We start from the raw sequence: 18,456 nt of genomic DNA, 5'->3' as shown, positions 1-18,456 counted from the left end.
TGACAATGTTGGTTTGAAAAAGTTTAAGTAGAAACACCTGCTAAGGTGAAGCCAGAAGCCCAAAGCTAGCGCCAGCAATACGTTGATGAACAAATTCTATATTTTCAACCGTGAATGTATTAACAAATGTGAAGTCACTCTCATTATGAGAATAAGAATTCTCGTGTAGACGGCTAGTGTTTTTGAGTGATTGCTTTTCCTTTGATAAAAGTAGTAAATTAGGAACGGCTAAAACTGAGCTTTGATGTTTGTTTGTTTTGTTTTGTTGAATTTCGCGCAAAGCTACACGAGGGCAATCTGCGCTAAGCGTCCCTAATTTAGCAGTGTAAAGCTAGAGAAAAGGAAGCTGTCATCACCAACCACTTCATACTATTGGGCTACTCTTTTACCAACGAATAGTGGGATTGACCGTCATGTTATAACGCCCTCACAGCTGAAAGGGCGAGCATGTTTAATATGATGATAATTCGAACCCACAATCCTCAGATTACGAGTCGAGCGCCCTAACCACCTGTTTTTGTCGGGCCAGGCCTTGACCTGACCGTTTACCTTATCACATAAGGTGCCACTCAGATTAAAAACGCCATACTTCACCACAAATGTAAGTGCTCAGTTAGTTATCAATTAGATCTCTTATCAAAAATAAACACGACTTTGTTCATTCTTTTACGCGTTTTAAATTAAGTATTTCTACTTTTTGTCTTCAATAGTACGTTAAAAGTATTATTATCGAACGTACTTTGCCATAAAAAAATCATTTACATCTTAATTTAATTAAACTTTATCAAAATAAATATTATTTGCGAAACGTGTCGACATCTAAGGTATAGATAACATAAGAAAAAATTACGTATAATTTCCCCATCTTTTGTATGAATCCCTTGGTGGTTTAGCGGTACGTCTGATGGCTAAAACACTTACAATCATGTTCGATACCTGCGGTAGGCACATTACAAGTGTCCCACTGTGTAGTTTGTGGTTAATAATAAACAAACAAACAAAATATTTCACATGCCACTATTTCTATTTTTATACCACGAAAGTAATTTGGTTTTTAAGTAGAGGGTATTTCATTTTAAAAAAGATTGTCAAATATTAGAAATGATTAAACAAACATGCGTATCGATAAACTGATCTAAAAACAGAAGATCTTCAGATCATTGTTACATTTTAATTTTTCAAGCAAGAAAAAAGGCGTTATCACAATCCCTCATTCCCAGGCCTGGCCTGGCCAGGTGAATTAAGGCGTTCGACTCGTAATCCGAGGGTCGCGAGTTCGAATCCCGATCGCACCAAACATGCTCGCCGTTTCAGCCGTGGGGACGTTATAATGTGACGCGGTCTATCCCACTATTCGTTGCTAAAAGAATTGACCAAGAGTTGGCGGTGGGTGGTGATGACTAGCTGCCTTCCCTCTAGTCTTACACTGCTAAATTAGGGACGGCTAGCGCAGATAGCCCTTGAGAAGCTTTGTGCGAAATTAAAAAAAAAAAAAAAACAAAGACCCTCATTCCCTTAGCAACAGCCTGGTAAAGGTGAAACTTTCTGAACAACGCATCTTTGAAACTGAAAGGTCATCATTATTGTACTTGCGTGGTAATCTGAGTTATTTGGAGAAAGTCATTGTTATGTGTAACGTTAACACATCGCACCGGATAACACAATACTTCATTATCTTTTAACATTAGCTTCTCATACTTGTCGGAACTTGATATAATGTATTATATTAGTAATTATAAGAACTCATGAGTCAAAGTCAAGAAGAACTGAATAATATATCATACTATAACTGCTAGATCCAGTGACAAAGAGGCCTTTCGCTTAATACTGAAACCTAACAGGCTAACTAGGATACGACAAATACACTTATCGTGGAGACGTTATTAACTCATCTTACTTGAGTAACAACTGCTTCAGTGTGAACTAGATTAAGTTGGTGAACTTTAATTAATTATACCTCATGTAATTACACATCAGAATTAGGTTTATGGTTCTTATTGACATCAAATTATTCAATTACTTTAGCATAAAATTGTTTATTAATTATAATATTATTATTTATTTTAACATTAATTAGGCTTACTCATCGTTCAAACAAGAACTGGCAAACCAGCAAGCTAGTATTTTCTTGGATCTGTTCAAGTAACCACAACAACTACATTTAAGTGACGACATTAGGAATTATAAGAACTTATGAGTGTGAAACGTGATAATATATTAACAACACTCTATCTGACATACCCAGTTCGGAGAGTCGCATAAATTGTTACTCAACAACGTTAACCCACTACTCCACAGGTTTGGACGTAACTGTGTTATGTTTAGAGTAGTAACGCGGCTATCATACAGGTTAAAAATTATATGTTGTAATCCTAGTATCTTTATTAACTTGTAGGTTAAGAGAATGCATTGTTATGTAACTAACCTAGTAACGCGCCCATCTAAGAAGTTAGGACAATACATTTAAAATTCCAAAAACGCGCCCATAAATGGTTGGCACAATACACTGTTACCTAAATAAAACACCGAATAAAATTGGGGAGACAAGAAATAAATGAGCTCTAGTTAGGTCTAAGTTTCCTCAAAGCAAAGCAAAGAAATGTATAGACCTCGTTCATGGAAATTCAAAATAATGTTTCAAAATAAATAAACCAATAAAACAAAAGAGGGGTAGTAAATTGACAAATAGAAACGTTAATGCATGTTGTTTTTACTAGTGGTATAGGAGAAAAGTTTAAAAAAATGAACAAATGTGCAGAAATCCTTCTAGAAGATTATGACCCATTGCAAGAGTGGTTTATATTATCTAAAACGTTTAGCAGAGTGAAATAAACTTTCATACGTTAGACAAGTAGGTTCAGTTCACTTTATTTATTCCTTGAAAGTTTTTATATTACCAATATATTAAAAAGAAGAAGAAGCGTATATCCTATTTAAAAGAAAAAAAATCCGTTTTTTTTTTTTTTTACTATAAATACCAGATTAAGTTAACTACCAAACTTAAGCCTACTTTTCAAAGAGTCGAAAGTATTACTGGCACCATTAAATAACAGCGTGACAAAAACAATAAGCAGAAGAAAGAAATTTGATGAAATGGAATATCTTCTAAAGCATTATTAAGTAAATAAATATTGTTTTGGTTAATTGTTATTATTGATTTTCTTCTGTTTGTGTTTATGTTCACAAAATATCAGAACCGTTTCATACCAATGTACATTTTCAACACCTCCCACACTGGTGTGTTGCAGCTATTCACAGTTTTAAACCCCTCATCATGTACATTTTGAAAAGCAATGTCTGGAAATTGCTTCTCAATTTATGTAGAAGACAACTGACGCAATGAAATATATATTTCTGAACAACAACAACACAAATGAAAAAAAAACAACTCATGATATAAACATACTTGAGGAAATACTCTAACAAATTTTCGTATACTGAGTATGTTGCTCCGTCTTCTCAAATCACACACAATATGTGATGAAGGAGACGTGTATTTAATATGTATCTAGTTCGTACACTAATGATACTCATGGTTTACTCCGGAAATAACCGTTGAATTATGATATAAATTTTATGTTAAATTACGATTGTTTCAGAAGCAGAGACTGTATTATTGACGAAAAGGTAAAACAAATTCAGTCGTATGAAAAAGTCAAGTTTTAACACGTTGTGTACGCACTACACACAGTACATTATCATTTGAAAATTTTCTTAATTTTATTTTAACACATCACAATAATGGATTGTATTTCTTTTACTGCTTTGTTCAAGATAATATTTATTTGGAAGTAACAACTGAAACCAGACGAGAGTTGAACTTCCTACTCTACTTTTCGAACAAACAGACGTTCTAACGAACAAGCTAAAACTCGCTCGCTAAAAATTTAGTGTCAAATATTTGAGACGTAACTTATTACCTTAAAGGACATCTACCGGGAAAGCAAGATGTGGATAGAATCTTGTCTGATCACAGTTTTTAATTATTCACAAAATAACTAACATAAGCGGACTATTTCCTTCCACCCCTTAAACTTTCAATACTTATTACTTGAAACGTTAATTGAATCAAACCTAAGCATGTACCGAGTAAATAAATTAATGGTACATTACATAATCATGGGTCATAATAAAACATTATTCACTACGTAGAGTATACTGAGTGGTAGTGCAAGGATAATCACTACAGAGACAGCACTGTAGAATTTAAGGGTAACACTCACACAGACCAAACTTACGTTAAAGAAACGATAATCACTATTTTAAATAAACGTAGTGCCAATGAAAGGGTAATTATTACATAGAATTGGTATAAATAAAAGAGGAATCACTACTTTGATAGACGTGGTGTTGGTTAAAGTAATCATTAGAATGACAATACAATAGTGTTACCTAAAATTAATCACGATATAGGCAATAGAGTAATGTGATTGAAAGGGCAATTACTAAATATAGCAATCAAGTGGTTTTAGGGTAATCACAATATAGACAATACAACAGTGTTAACTAAACGTCAATCACTATACATAAAATACAGTAGGTGTTATTAAAAGAGCAGTCACTATGTTGGCAGTACAGTAATGTTAATGAAAGGGTAATTACTATATAAACACTAGGGTAGCGTTAACGAAACGATAATCACTAAATAAGCAATTCAGCGCGGTACTAATTAAAAATATTCACTATATAGACAGTGCATTAGTGTTAATGAAAGGGTAATTACTACACTGGGAAATCAAGGATATAATAAAATAAATAGTTTAGTAGTTTTGATAAAACGAAAATTACTGTCATAGCATGATGGTTTTATTGAAACAAACATTACTGTCATGGCATAGTGATTTTAATGAAAAGAACATTACTGTCATAGTGTGGGTAGTTTTAATGAAACAAACGTTACTATCATAGCATGATAGTTTTATTGAAACGAACGTCACTGTCATTGTATGATAGTTTTAATGAAACGACAATTACTATCACAGCAACATAGATTCTTAATAATGTGTGAAATATTTGATGGAAATATCGCACTAAGTAAGATGATGTCTGGCTAGCACGTTAACGCTGACCAGTGTTTTAATGGGACATTAATCAAATGTGTATTTTTCCGGAGCGCGTGTTTTGACAGTTCGTAACTCGTTTCTCCAGGCAGCACAGTTAGGACCAGTGATCAACCGCAGAAGAACGAGAGCAAACGCCGCTAGGGACTGGATGCATGTTACTTATACAGACGTCTCTAATGGTTTTGTGCTAATTACAGTTTCTCCCAAGAACGCTGTATTACAATTAACGTTTGTCAAGTGATGGCAGTTTTATAAGAACTGGCTCAATAAAAACTGGGCTTCGGGCAACATATTTCATCGAATTCAGTATCTAAAGCATCAACGTCCAAGTTTTGTGAATCAGATACAAAGTCAAAGCAACTTGAAATCAGTCACCGTGTATCATTCTTATATCATATTTTATATCCCCAAGTTATTTCCTACATCCAGAGGCTTCATTTTAAAATTTCACTGCATATATAAGATTGTACTGCATATTGGTCGTTTGGTGAAGCTTAACGAGTACTTGGTGTCATGATAAACTGTTGTTTCAATAAAGGATCGAACTCGTGTCAACTCGTTTATGAAAAGCCACGTTCTCTGTACACATCTTTCAATGAGAGATTAAATGATCAGTTTCTACCAAATGATGATCAGTCATAATGAGTTATTAGCCATTTCTTTTAAAGAAGGACACCTACACGGATGGAAATAAACACAATGTTCAGTTTAGAAAACGATACTGGTGTCACATCTTAAACTTCGAGAGTTAATTTAGACTCCACAGTTCAGGTGAAGAAGGTCGCAGGTGAAACTTCCGACTGTGTTTTTTTTTCTACATTCATTGGTATTAATGCTCGCGAACACTTCTAGTAATCCAATCTTATGACAGACGCATTCGCGTTGAAAGGTTTTTTATATACATTACTTTGTTACTCGTTGCAACAAAGTACAGTTTACATGATCTTTAGTTTTAAAGATGGGCGTTCCATAAACTCTCCAGTGTTAGTGCTAAATTAAGGTGGGTCTTTACTGTTAGTTCAAGTAGCTTCTGAAGGAGATGAAGCAAAGATGGATCCTTTTTGTTAATCCAAGTAGTTTCTGAAGGATATGGAGTAAAGATGGGTCCCTATTGTTTGTTCAAGTAGCTTCTGAAGGAGATGAAGTAAAGATAGGTTCGTATTGTTAATCCAAGTATTTTCTGAAGGATATGGAGTAAAGATGGGTCCCTATTGTTAGTTCAAGTAGCATCTGAAGGAGATGAAGTAAAGATGGGTCCCTATTGTTAGTTCAAGTAGCTTCTGAAGGAAATGAAGTAAAGATGAGTCCCTATTGTTAGTTCAAGTAGCTTCTGAAGGAAATGAAGTAAAGATGAGTCTCTATTGTTAGTTCAAGTAGCTTCTGAAGGAGATGAAGTAAATATGGGTCCCTATTGTTAGTTCAAGTAGCTTCTGAAGGAAATGAAGCAAAGATGAGTCCCTATTGTTAGTTCAAGTAGCTTCTGAAGGAGATGAAGTAAAGATGGGTCTTCTTTATCAATTAAGTAACTGCTGACATGGATGACAGGGAAATAAACTTTAGTATTCACTGTTAGTTCAAGTAGCTCTTAACCGAGATGACAGGAAGATAAATACAGATTTTTTTTTCAACTGATAGATCAGTAGTTTCTAAAGGAGATAAATATGGGACTTCCTTGTTAGTCCAAGTCACTTCTCACGAAGATGAGAGATAAATGAAAATGAGGTTTTACTGTAGTTCGCGATGTTTCTGACGAAAGTGAAAGAGAGATAAAATATAAATCTGTGAGCACTCGTTATAAAAAATACACATTTCTGTGAATAATACTTCATTTTCCAAACATAAGACATTATCAAAGTGTAAAAATCAACTATCAATAATTAGTTTTAAGTAAGAGATAGATAACTTAACTGCTGCAAAAAAAAACTTGTGGTATGTAGGAGTCATAGGTATTTGTAACTTCCACAATTTCTCCATCTTACTTACTAAACGAGGATGAAGCAAGAATAAAACTGTATGTGGAAACTAGAACAATGTGTTTTACATAAGAAATCTTCATTACACAAAGTATGTTTTGTATAATTAATTAGCTATCCTGGAAATTATCTTCCTTATTGTTGCTGTATATAATTTATAATAAAGTGCAAGAACATAACGGAGGATCGATCTGAGAAGAAAGTTAAGCTTAATAAAACTAGAATGGTAAAGAACGAGTGTTTCTAATACTTATAAAACATAAAACACTAGATTCATCTATGAGGGACGTGTGAAGAAACTACTAAACATTATATTGACATGTTAAGAAAGCTTATGAATACTGTGAAATACTAAATCAATATGATAAAAAGGTCTACGGATACTACTAAACACCAGATAAATGTGGTAAGAAAGTGTTTGGATACTTCTAAGCACTATATCGACCTGAATTGAAAATGTTTCGATACTACTAAATAGTAGATCGACCTAATTAAAAATAAATGGATACAACTAAACACTCAATCAACATCGCAGGAAAGTTCCTGGTCACTGCTGTATACAATGTGTATACTTCTAACTAAACGCCAGGTCAGAGAGATATAACTTGTAACGATACCTTATAAGTTTTTCAAAAGTATAAAATTATACGTAAACTGCACTATATGAGCTGTTTGTGAAACCACCTGGAGGTAGAAATTTTGTTACTAAAAATGCGAAAAACTGTTGGATTACAGAAGAGTAAAACTTTTATTTTATTAAATAATATATCAATAAAAAGTTAGAGTAATTAAATAATATATCAATAAAAAGAGCAGACTATTATATGATATACTAGTAAGAGGGAAACCAGTTAGATGACATACCAATAAAACGAAAGAGAAAAGTCATTAGATATAATGTTAAAAGTGAAAATAATTAGATAGCACAGAAGTATTAGTAAAACCATTAAGCGATATATTAATAAAAAAGAGAAAACTATTAAGTGACATACCAGTAAATATATGAAAACAATTACAAGATATATATACTGGCAATTTAGTAAGAAACGAATATATGGTTTACTAGTAACAGTTTTCACTTTGCTTTATTAATACAAATTAAGAGTGAAAGCTGTTAGGTGATATATTACCAAGCAATTTTGAAGTAATTAGGTGATTATAAACTATTAAAAACTGTAAAATATTAGTTGATATATTAATAAAAAGAAAATGAAAGAAATAAAATTATATAACAACAAAATGAGAACATAATTATTTTACACACTGATAAAAATGTGAAACAAAAATATTAAATGACCTGTTATTAAACAAAAAAAATGATTGAGCGTTAAACTTACGTGAATAAAAGCTGTTACATGGTATAAACAATTAAACAAAATGAAGACCATTAAATGATATACTAGAAAGTTAAGTAACAGCATCAGATGATGCAAAAATAAACAAGTTGAAGCTAATAGAGAATATATCAACCAGCGAATGTAAATCTATTAGATGGTGTATGAGCCAGCAAATAATGATGTTTTCATTGTAATCGTAAGCATATTCGTGAAATTACGCTTGTCTGTGTAAATTATAAACACTGAGAGCCGCTTTTAAAATGCTAGTTAAGAAACATTGATACAAAAATCCAAAGTTAATAATTAGTTTCAAGTACTTATTCTGGAGCATGAATGTTTCTTCTCCGTATTAGTTGTCTAACTGACAAAAAATGCCATTCGAATTTTCTCCACGTTATAAAATCAACTGATACAAAAATTAAGTGAAATTTTTCACGAAAGCAAAGAACCGTGCAAGTACAAGACAAACATCTAGATGGGTGAGCGGGAGAGTGAATGGATGGATTGGCCTTTGTGATAAATGTTTAACACTTAAGTATGCCACCAACCATTAACAGTTTCATTGGCATACGTTCATTGGTTACGCCCTTTACTCAAGCACGAACACTTTTAAATAACACTGAGCTTCTACTAGAATTGTTTTATTATTCAACATTACCTCTTTTTTCTTTTCGTGAACGACATCCAGATTTCTGTAAAACGTTTTTAAAGACATTTGTATGTATTTTATTTGGCATTTTACATTTGTTGAGTATATCAAAGTTCTAAGAACGAGCTGGTGATGTTTATCTGTGAGGTTAACTGTCGTGTTATTTAAGTAACTTCGAATACTTGATCACCACAGATAAACTCCATAATAACTTGATATTCGAGTATCATGCAAACATATTTTATTGCAATTCTGTTGTATTTTACAAATTTTGTGTAAAGGATGAAGGCTATTATTTCGTTTACCTCCGTACTGAACTGTACTGAATTGCCACACAAAACTTTAGAAGCAAAGTGTATTTATTTACAAACTTATCCAAATAGCTATTTATAATATGGATAATATATGTTGATTTCATTAGTATTTTTAGGCTTAAGGCCATAATCAGTAACGTGTAATATGCACATTAATACCACGAGAACGATGGATAATGCTTCTGACTGTTCTTACCTTATTAGTTATGAATAATAACATATTTTGTTTCTTCAATTGGATATTCTCGCTACTAGCGATACTTTCACCAACGATTATCTGTAGAGTTAATTGTGTCGTTTTCAGTTTACTTACTGATTGTAAATAGTATTTCATTACTAGATACAGTCTTTACACTAAAAGAATATTTTTAAAACAGATACAACGTTTCGATCATTGATGCGATCATTCTTAAGTACACAAGTTCTTGTTGAGAATGATCGTGTCTGTGATTGAAACATTGTATCTGTTTTAAAATACTTTTCATTACTGTAAAAATTGTAAGTTGTAATAAAATAATAATATGTGTGCAGATACCTCCAGCTTATTATAAGATAATAGGTTCGTCCTAAATGTTTATTGTTAGTTAAGAATGTAAAACAATTTCTGTAATAAAAATAGAATAGTGAAATTGAGTGTATTTAACCAAGACTGATAACGAAATCAGCATTAAAGGAACAACAGAATACCTTCCACTTACGGAACACATGCATATTAGTTGTTAACATCAAGTAATGTCGTAGGTATAAAAATATATTTTTGAGGAATTTAACGATTTGTGACCAAGAATTGGTTTGGCCGGCCTTCCCTAATTTAGCAGTGTAAGACTAAAGGGAAGGCAGCTAGTCATCACCACCCACCGCCAACTCTTTGGCTACTCTTTTACCAATGAATAGTGGGATTGACCGTCAGATTATATCGCTCCCACGGCTGAAAAGGCGGACATGTTTCGTGCGACGGGGATTCGAACCCGGACCCTCAGATTACGAGTCGAATGCCTTAACCCACCTGGCCATGCCGGGCCCCTTTAGCAGCCTGACATCTGAAAGCAGGATAAAGAAGAAATATTTAAGCTCGCTGCAGAAATTCTATCATAAGGTAAGGCAGGGATATTTATAACAAATTCCGTAACAAGCTTATATCTCCTGACACGTATCCTTTACATGGTGATACTTATTTTTAATGTTTTGAAGTATGTGTAACTAATATATTTGCAGCTCTCCCCGATCCCTTTGTTTCTTGCGGGATAGTCACATTTTTAGTTTGTCCCTCGGGCCAGGCATAGCCAAGCGTGTTAAGGCGCTCGAATCGTAATCCGAGGATCGCGGGTTCGAATCCCGGTCGCACCAAATATGCTCGCCCTCCCAACCGTGGTGGTGTTATAATGTGATGGTCAATCCCACTATTCGTTGGTAAAAGAGTAGCCCAAGAGTTGGCGGTGGGTGGTGATGACTAACTGCCTTCCCTCTAGTTTTACACTGCTAAATCAGGGACGGCTAGCGCAGATAGCCCTCGAGTAGCTTTGCGCGAAATTCAAAACAAACAAACAAAGTTTGTCCCTCTAGCGGCCTGCCAACGTTTGACCAATAACGTGTCTTTTAGCATACCATCGGTTAACTTTTTTATTTTTTTCATTTTGGCTTACATAAACATTCACATCCCAAATATGAACCTAACGATATTATATCATAGTCTCTCTCTCTTTCACGTCTGTGATTGGAAATCTGTAATGGCCGAACTAAAAAGAATGGGACGAAACAAGCTATGCTGTTAATTGTGTTTTATCAATTTGTCAGGCCTAAGAAGTCAATTATAAAATAATATTAAGAGGAAGTAACGAACACCGTTACAAACACTCATAACAGATAAATTATATTAATGTCGAATAAAACTACCCCAACATGGACCAGAGTTTGAAAACTATGAGAATATACCAAAACAACTTTAAAAGTCATTACCCTGAAAATAATATATTGTAGTTATTGTGTGCATGATACATAGCTCTGTGTTCAGCTTTAAGCATTTTTATTGCAAGAACAATATCTTAACAGTTATATGCGTTAGAAATATCAGCTTTAACATTTTCATTGTAATAACAATACCTTAATAATTATAATCCGTTAAAAGTATAGCTGTGTAATTAGCTTTAACATTTGTGTTGTGGTAACAAATCTCGTTTCTTTATTATGTGCAGAAAATATAACTGTACGAACCACCTTAAGCATTTATATTTTAATAACAATATTTCGTAGCTATTATGCGTTGAAAATATGATAGAAAGAGCTTGAAACTTTCTTAGCCTTATAATAATGCTTTGTTAGTTATTTATCTATAGAAAATGTACCTTTACAAGTTCTTATCTTTATATAAAAAATGTCTTGTTGGTTACCATGTTTAGAAAATGCACTTGCAGAAATTTTATAATGTTCTTATCTTCAAATATTACTATATTTGTTTATTTTGTTATAAAACCGAAACTAATAGTCGCAGCGCTCACCACAGCATCGAACACTCAATTTTAACGTAAATCTTTTCGCTATATTTTGCTCTTCTTATACCAGTGCATAAGTCATAAATGCCATAAGAACTTGTGACAGAACTTTGTGTACATGACGATTGTGTGTATTTATTTATAATGACCTATGACTTAAATTTTAGGTGCTAGTTCAGCATCAACTTAACACATAGTCGACAAACACGATGTCCTTTCGAATAACGTTCTTGTCTGCTTTTCTCTAAAGATGTTATAAACAAATAAAAACTAACAAAAGACGTGTCTTGGCCGTGGAAACCTGTATTACTCACGGATCAGGCTTTATTACGACTGTCAGAACATGTTGTTTTTCCTACCGTACACCAAAATGTCGAAATTGTTAATACACATATTGTGGAAATTCAATTCAGAGATCTACAACTTAATGACACCACGGCTTATTATTAACCTCTATATAGTTTTAAAAACTCAGAGACAGCTAAGTTAAACTCTCTTCATGGGTTTATACATTTGTCTTCTGAGGTTATTTTGCTGAATAAAACGACGCAAAGAACTGGTGCGAAGTTGAGTCTGTATTATTTGTTATTCATAAGGCGTATTTAACGAAACCGGCCTCGCATGGCCAGGTGGTTAGGGCGCTCGACTCGTAATCTGAGGGTCGCGGGTTCGAATCCCCGTCAAATAAAAAAATGCTGCCGTTTCAGCCGTGGGGGCGTTATAATGTTAGGTCAATCCCGCTATTCGTTAGTAAAAGAGTATCCCAGGAGTTGGCGGTAGGTGGTGGTGACTAGCTGTCTTCCTTTTGGTCTTATACTGCTGAATTATAGAAAGCCAGCGCAGATAGCCTTGGTGTAGCTTTCGGAGTAGCTCAAGAGAAACAAACAATTTAACGAAACTTACTAACTCACACTAGAAGACGCTAAAGTGTAGAAAGGGGTGTGCGTTTGTTGATTTCTAAACCGTTTTACAGATCTATACTTTCATATCATAATAAACATTTGAATTTATGAAACCTTGGTTAAATAATCTAGAAATCCATTTTTTTTTTCAATGTGAATGCCTAACAAAGTGACACTATTATAATTTACCGTCAGTTTGATTTATAAGTTACTATGTCTTCATAAGTATTATCTATTTGAGTAGTACTTTTATCACTTTAAAAATAAAAATGTAACCGGAACTCCGGGGCAGCCGTCATCTTCGAATTCCATTCTGATTCACCACATTATACATTTTTAAGACCTTTAAAGTAAAACACACGAACATAGACAGTTCTTGTTTACAGCATAGTTCATGAACCTTGAAAAATTTCAGTCTTAAATATTTAAAACTTTTCTATCTTAATCCGGTTTAAGTCTTTATTTTCAATATAATATTCGTGATACTTGTAATATACATATAATAGTTACAGAAGGATGCAATATGTGTGTACTATGAATATGATAATAACACAACGAAGTGGCACATGTGTGTAATGTGCATATAATAGTAACAAAACTGTACTTCTGATTTTTTACCAGGATTTAAGAATTTTTACACATAACTACACCAAGGGATACTTGTGAATAGTTATTCTCAGTTTCAAACTGATGCATCGAGATTGTGAAATGTAACAGAACCAAAACACGCAGCATTTTAAAGAAAGGAGACATCATTGGCATTCGTGGACGCGAGAAATTCGTCACAGAATAAAATGTTTAGAATAAAAACGAACCCCAAAAATCACACTCAAATCTAATCCGGAACAACGTCGTTATATGCTCTAGTTAAGTAATAGAATTCTTCTACTTCAAACGTCAATGCGATATAGTTGAACATACTTCTTGGTGTCATTAACAAGATAGTAAACAAGGACCGGATTTGGGGGAGAATCTTAAACCAAAAATGGACAGACTTATTCTGTTTATTTATTTGTAGCTAAGCACAAAGTTATACAATGGCGTGTCTGTACTGTGCAAGATACGGCCATCGAAACCCAGTCTTTAATGCTATGAGTTCGTATACTGTTGGGCCGATTGAGGTGTTTCAAGCTTAAAACCACCTCGAAATTAAAGGCAATTTTTATAAGAAAGATCGCTAAAGAAACTCAAATCATACACCTTGAAGCCTCCTGATGTAGCTCAAGGGATTTTTGCGTCTTTGATCTGCTTAAACCTGCACTTAGAAGTTGTTGACCTAAACATTGATCCGGTTTTCTTGCATGCTGTTTCAAGAATAGCAGTATAACGGTGGCATCACGAGTGCATAATTCTCAACAATCAGGCGAAACAGATAAAACGTGGTTATCGATAAAGATATTACCTTCAATGTTAACAACTCTGTAATTGTTGAATCTCAAATACAAACACTCTTAAGATGTATTAAAGAAGGTATGGAAAGTTAATTCAAAATTTCTATTTAAAAGAAAAAAAAAAATTGTATCACATAAAACTCACTTCCATAAGTTAATCATATTAATTTATTGTGTTAATCCTTCCTTCAAGAATGTTTATAATATAAATGTGGGGGAAGAAAGAAAGAGAGAAATTATCTTTAAATAATTAAATTATCTTTAATCAAAGATCTCTCAAAAAGTGCCTTTTTCTCTTTTTATTAATAATTCAGAGTGAAATGTTTGTTTTTATCGTAATTTTCCTATTTTTTATTAAGCTCGAAGCTAAATCTTTAAAACACTTCTATAAATATCTGGTAATTGGGGAATACTGTTAAACTAAAGGTCATCCACATAGATTTAGCTGTTTAGAAAATTCAACTTACGAGAGTGTAAACGTGAGGTAAACGTCAACATACCTGTCATCAACATGACAATAAACATTCACAGTGGTATCAACAACTGTCACAACATGATGAACTCTAATGTTCAAAAGAAATCTAAAAAACGACAGTAACAGGTTATTTGGTAAAAGGGAAGAACAGTATAGAATTGAAATATGACTTTCACGTGTATTTTTATTTTATTTTAAATAAAATAAAAAATAAAGGTCGCTTATAGATTGAAACCGGCATTTTCACTATTTTAAGAATAGCGCTGTATATTTGTGTTTGTTCAAACTTAAATATAGTTTCTTTACCAGCTGTTAATCTCTATATTTTAAATTCTTAATATAAAGAAACTGAATCCCACTCTACTTATTAGCGTTCGTTTAATTACTGATACATTTGAGTTTGTAAACGAATAAAAAAATGATTCAAAGTGACCTCAATTTTGAGTATAGTTAAGTAAGTTTAGCTTGAATAATATTTTTTATGCTTATCTTAGATAACTGTTACAATAAACTATAATAATTAACGAAACTTACAAGGATACCACATTGACGTTAATATCCCCTGGAACAAGAGTCAGATTTAGGTTCGAGCAGTCCACCTTAAGCAGATGCGAGGGTTTGGCACAGATACATTTATTTGGGCAGAAAGCACTGAGGTCGTTCGTGTCAGATTTAGCCGAATCACTTATCAGGCTAGAAAGTACAATAACAAACAAAATATTGTAAGGCATTCGAGTCCTGATGTTTGTGGTAAGAGACATGGTCGCTCAGGGCGATGACATCGGTACTATTACTATCGGCAAAATGAGCACGTGGTCACGTGCGTATACAGGGCTTCAGCAAGCATGCTGACGTCGTTCTTACACGTTTGCGTTTGTTACAATGTGTGGCACGTGCTGCAACCAAAGCTAATACTGACTAAATAGAAACGTTCTTAGTGCCATCTAGTAGGTCAGAACGTCTTAATAAATACAGTTTAGACATAAGAGGACCTTATCTCATACGGCAAGGGTCAATAGCATACGATTCTCAACAAACATAAAGCTGAGAGGCATATTTCGCACTTTCTACATAAAATGAGAACAGTACCTCCTGCCTCTGGCTACAGAACAAGTTCTCAACCTATGTGTGGGCCAAAGTCGAGCGCTACCCAAACTCTATTGCTCAGTTTGATGACGTCAATTTGTAACCCGGTCATTCAGAATACTGCTCGAAACTAGCTACAGTGGGTGCGTGTTCAATACTTCTGGGACGCTGAAGTCACTCCCCAGACATTCACAGATCATGAATACATTTAACCAGTCAAGTATGTTTTTCTAATACGGTGAGCTTTAAATGAAATGCACACTGTTCCATAACGCAGTACTATAGGAAACAATGTATGAAAGAGCACATAAGTGAGAGTAACTAATAATTTTAACTTCTATCCACTACTTGCGTTGTGCTAATTAATAAAAACTGTTGGACTTATTTATAAGAAAAAAAAAAACATGCAAAGTACCTACCTCAGAACGTTTCTTTAGAATGTGGCCTTGAGTATTTGCATATCATTACAGTTTTGTGTTTGGTTAATTATAGTCAGTTACTCATTAAATATGACTGAGAATATATGTACGTATGTAGACAGACTAACATAAAGATATGCATGATTTTTGTACTCACCAAGAGCAGGTGTCGTCATTAGATAAGATTCCTCGCTGGTACAGCGGAAAGTCTACGGATTTACAACTCTAAAATCAGGGATTCGATTCCCTTCGGTGAACTCAGCAGATAGCCCGATGTGGCTTTACTAAAAGAAAACACACACAGTCAGTAGACAGGTACTTTACCGTTTTCTGAAACAATGAAACTGCTGTTATACCAGCCGGGCTCAAATTAAACATTTATCCACTCACATGTACGACATATAATATAATAACTACTTACGTTTTTAAACAAATAATACAAAAACTCGTAATATAACATAAAGACCAGACAGATTGTTCCGATACTTTGGTTCTCTTATCACAGATTTTGTTTTAAACAAACGTCCTACTCAGTCTTTTTCCTAGTCTAAACTTGTATTTGTGTGTTGTCAACCACAAAGCTCTAGGTAATCTGTGCTATGCCAGCCACGGGTATCGAAATCCAATTTTCAACCTTCAAGCTTACCGCTAAGGGGTACTAAACATTTGATATTTATAGAACGTGTGTCTTGATATTTAAAGTATTTGATGCCTATAGAAACAATATTTTGTTCTTTTCATGTATTAAAAACTTTGTTTTATTATATATACATATATTCTGAGCTCTGAGCTATAAGTATTATGATTGGTGTTATTCAAAATCTTGTATAGATCGTAAAACTGGAAAAAACTACGAGTTTTTTCCTTATTGAATTATATATATCAACATGTCTACATTTTCACTGCCTTTTCGTCTATCTGCTTTTCCATTGTATTATCTTTTTGTTTATCTCCTCTATATGTCTATCTATCGCTTAAATAATAGAGTTGCGTAATTTTGTGACATATCTAAAAACTTCGTGTTTTTTCTTCTTCTACACAATGGGCTGTTTATGTTCTGCCCACCACGAGCATGGAAACTCAGATTTTTTAGTGTAGTGAGTCCTGCAGACTTGCCGCTGACCCACTTGAGTGCTAATGTAAGTTACTAAATGTTTACCATAGGTCTAACAAGAATGTACTGTTCAAAATAAATTACAGATTTGTTTATCATATGACAACCTCTGGTGTTAGGGCTATGTCGACTGATGTGAATTTTACACCTCAAATTAATACAAATAATGGTGTATGAAAAAATAAGTTAATATATTCCATAAAAAAAAAATAATAATAGCTTAGTAAGAAATACGTCTTCAGAGTATTACTGGTAATATTAACAAATGAACAATATCTTTCAAGTTTATAGGCGTAGACCATAACATTATATTTAGGTTAATTTAGAATAAAATGTCAGTGGTACGAATTGAAGCGGCCCGACATGGCCAAGCGTGTTAAGGCGTGCGACTCGTAATCTGAGGGTCGCGGGTTCGAATTCCCGTCGCGACAAACATGCTCGCCCTTTCAGCCGTGGGGGCATTATAATGTGACGGTCAATCCTACTATTCGTTGGTAAAAGAGTAGTTTAAGGGTTGGCGGTGGATGGTAATGACTAGCTGCCTTCACCCTAGTCTTACACTGCTAAATTAGAGACGGCTAGCACAGATAGCCCTCGAGTAGCTTTGTGCGAAATTCAAAAACAAACTAATTGAAGCGTTATGGGCCTACCTAGTGTCCCTAACATTAAGGTTATTCAAGGTCTTGTCTCTGGTACTTCTTTAAATATGTATCATAAGATCAAATTTCAATGGCAAGAGAACGGAATATAGCAAATGAAACTGTTATAACTTGTCACACAAGTGAAATGTAATATCATTATTTTTTGTGTGTTTCGCTGAAAATGATATCACCTCTCTTTAAAGCTAATAATTTAATAGGTTAACTGTAGTTCACACTTTATCATTTACAGAGATTACACTTTATAAGAAGGTTCCAGCTCCAGAACTGTCGATTGAACTGCTTTACCAATCGTATGTTGTACGTAGTTTCATGTGCACCATAGAAATTTACAACGTAAAAATTTCTATGATAAATGGTGAGTATCATAGTTCAACAACATATCTTAAGAAACTTTCCATATACCTTCACCTGTGGTTTACTGAATTATATTTAAGCATACATTGGAACTACAGTGCTTGATAGGTGTAATTTTACTTTATCGTTTTCCTCTCACACAAATTGGAAAGAAAGAAGTTGAATGTGACGGGACGCAATATTAGTTTTTGGCTTATGAGCCTTTATATAATTTAAATGTATTTTTAT

At 33.7% G+C, this 18,456-nt stretch overlaps 1 protein-coding gene across 1 annotated transcript in view; it reads right to left on the bottom strand.

Moving 5' to 3' along the window:
• Positions 1–15,778, bottom strand: part of LOC143225809 (uncharacterized) — a 106,168-nt gene extending 90,390 nt beyond the window's left edge. Inside the window, exon 1 of the mRNA XM_076455851.1 lies at positions 15,128–15,778. Within this exon, the coding sequence (XP_076311966.1) occupies positions 15,128–15,354 (227 nt within the window). The 5' untranslated portion in view covers positions 15,355–15,778. The remainder of the gene's footprint in view (positions 1–15,127) is intronic.
• Between the last annotated feature and the right edge of the window lie 2,678 nt (positions 15,779–18,456).

This window comes from Tachypleus tridentatus, chromosome 9, assembly GCF_004210375.1.
Source record: "Tachypleus tridentatus isolate NWPU-2018 chromosome 9, ASM421037v1, whole genome shotgun sequence".
In the NCBI taxonomy this organism is placed as follows: Eukaryota; Metazoa; Arthropoda; class Merostomata; order Xiphosura; family Limulidae; genus Tachypleus; species Tachypleus tridentatus.
Note: the sequence above shows the minus strand (reverse complement) of the source record. Positions and strands in the feature narration are given on the sequence as shown.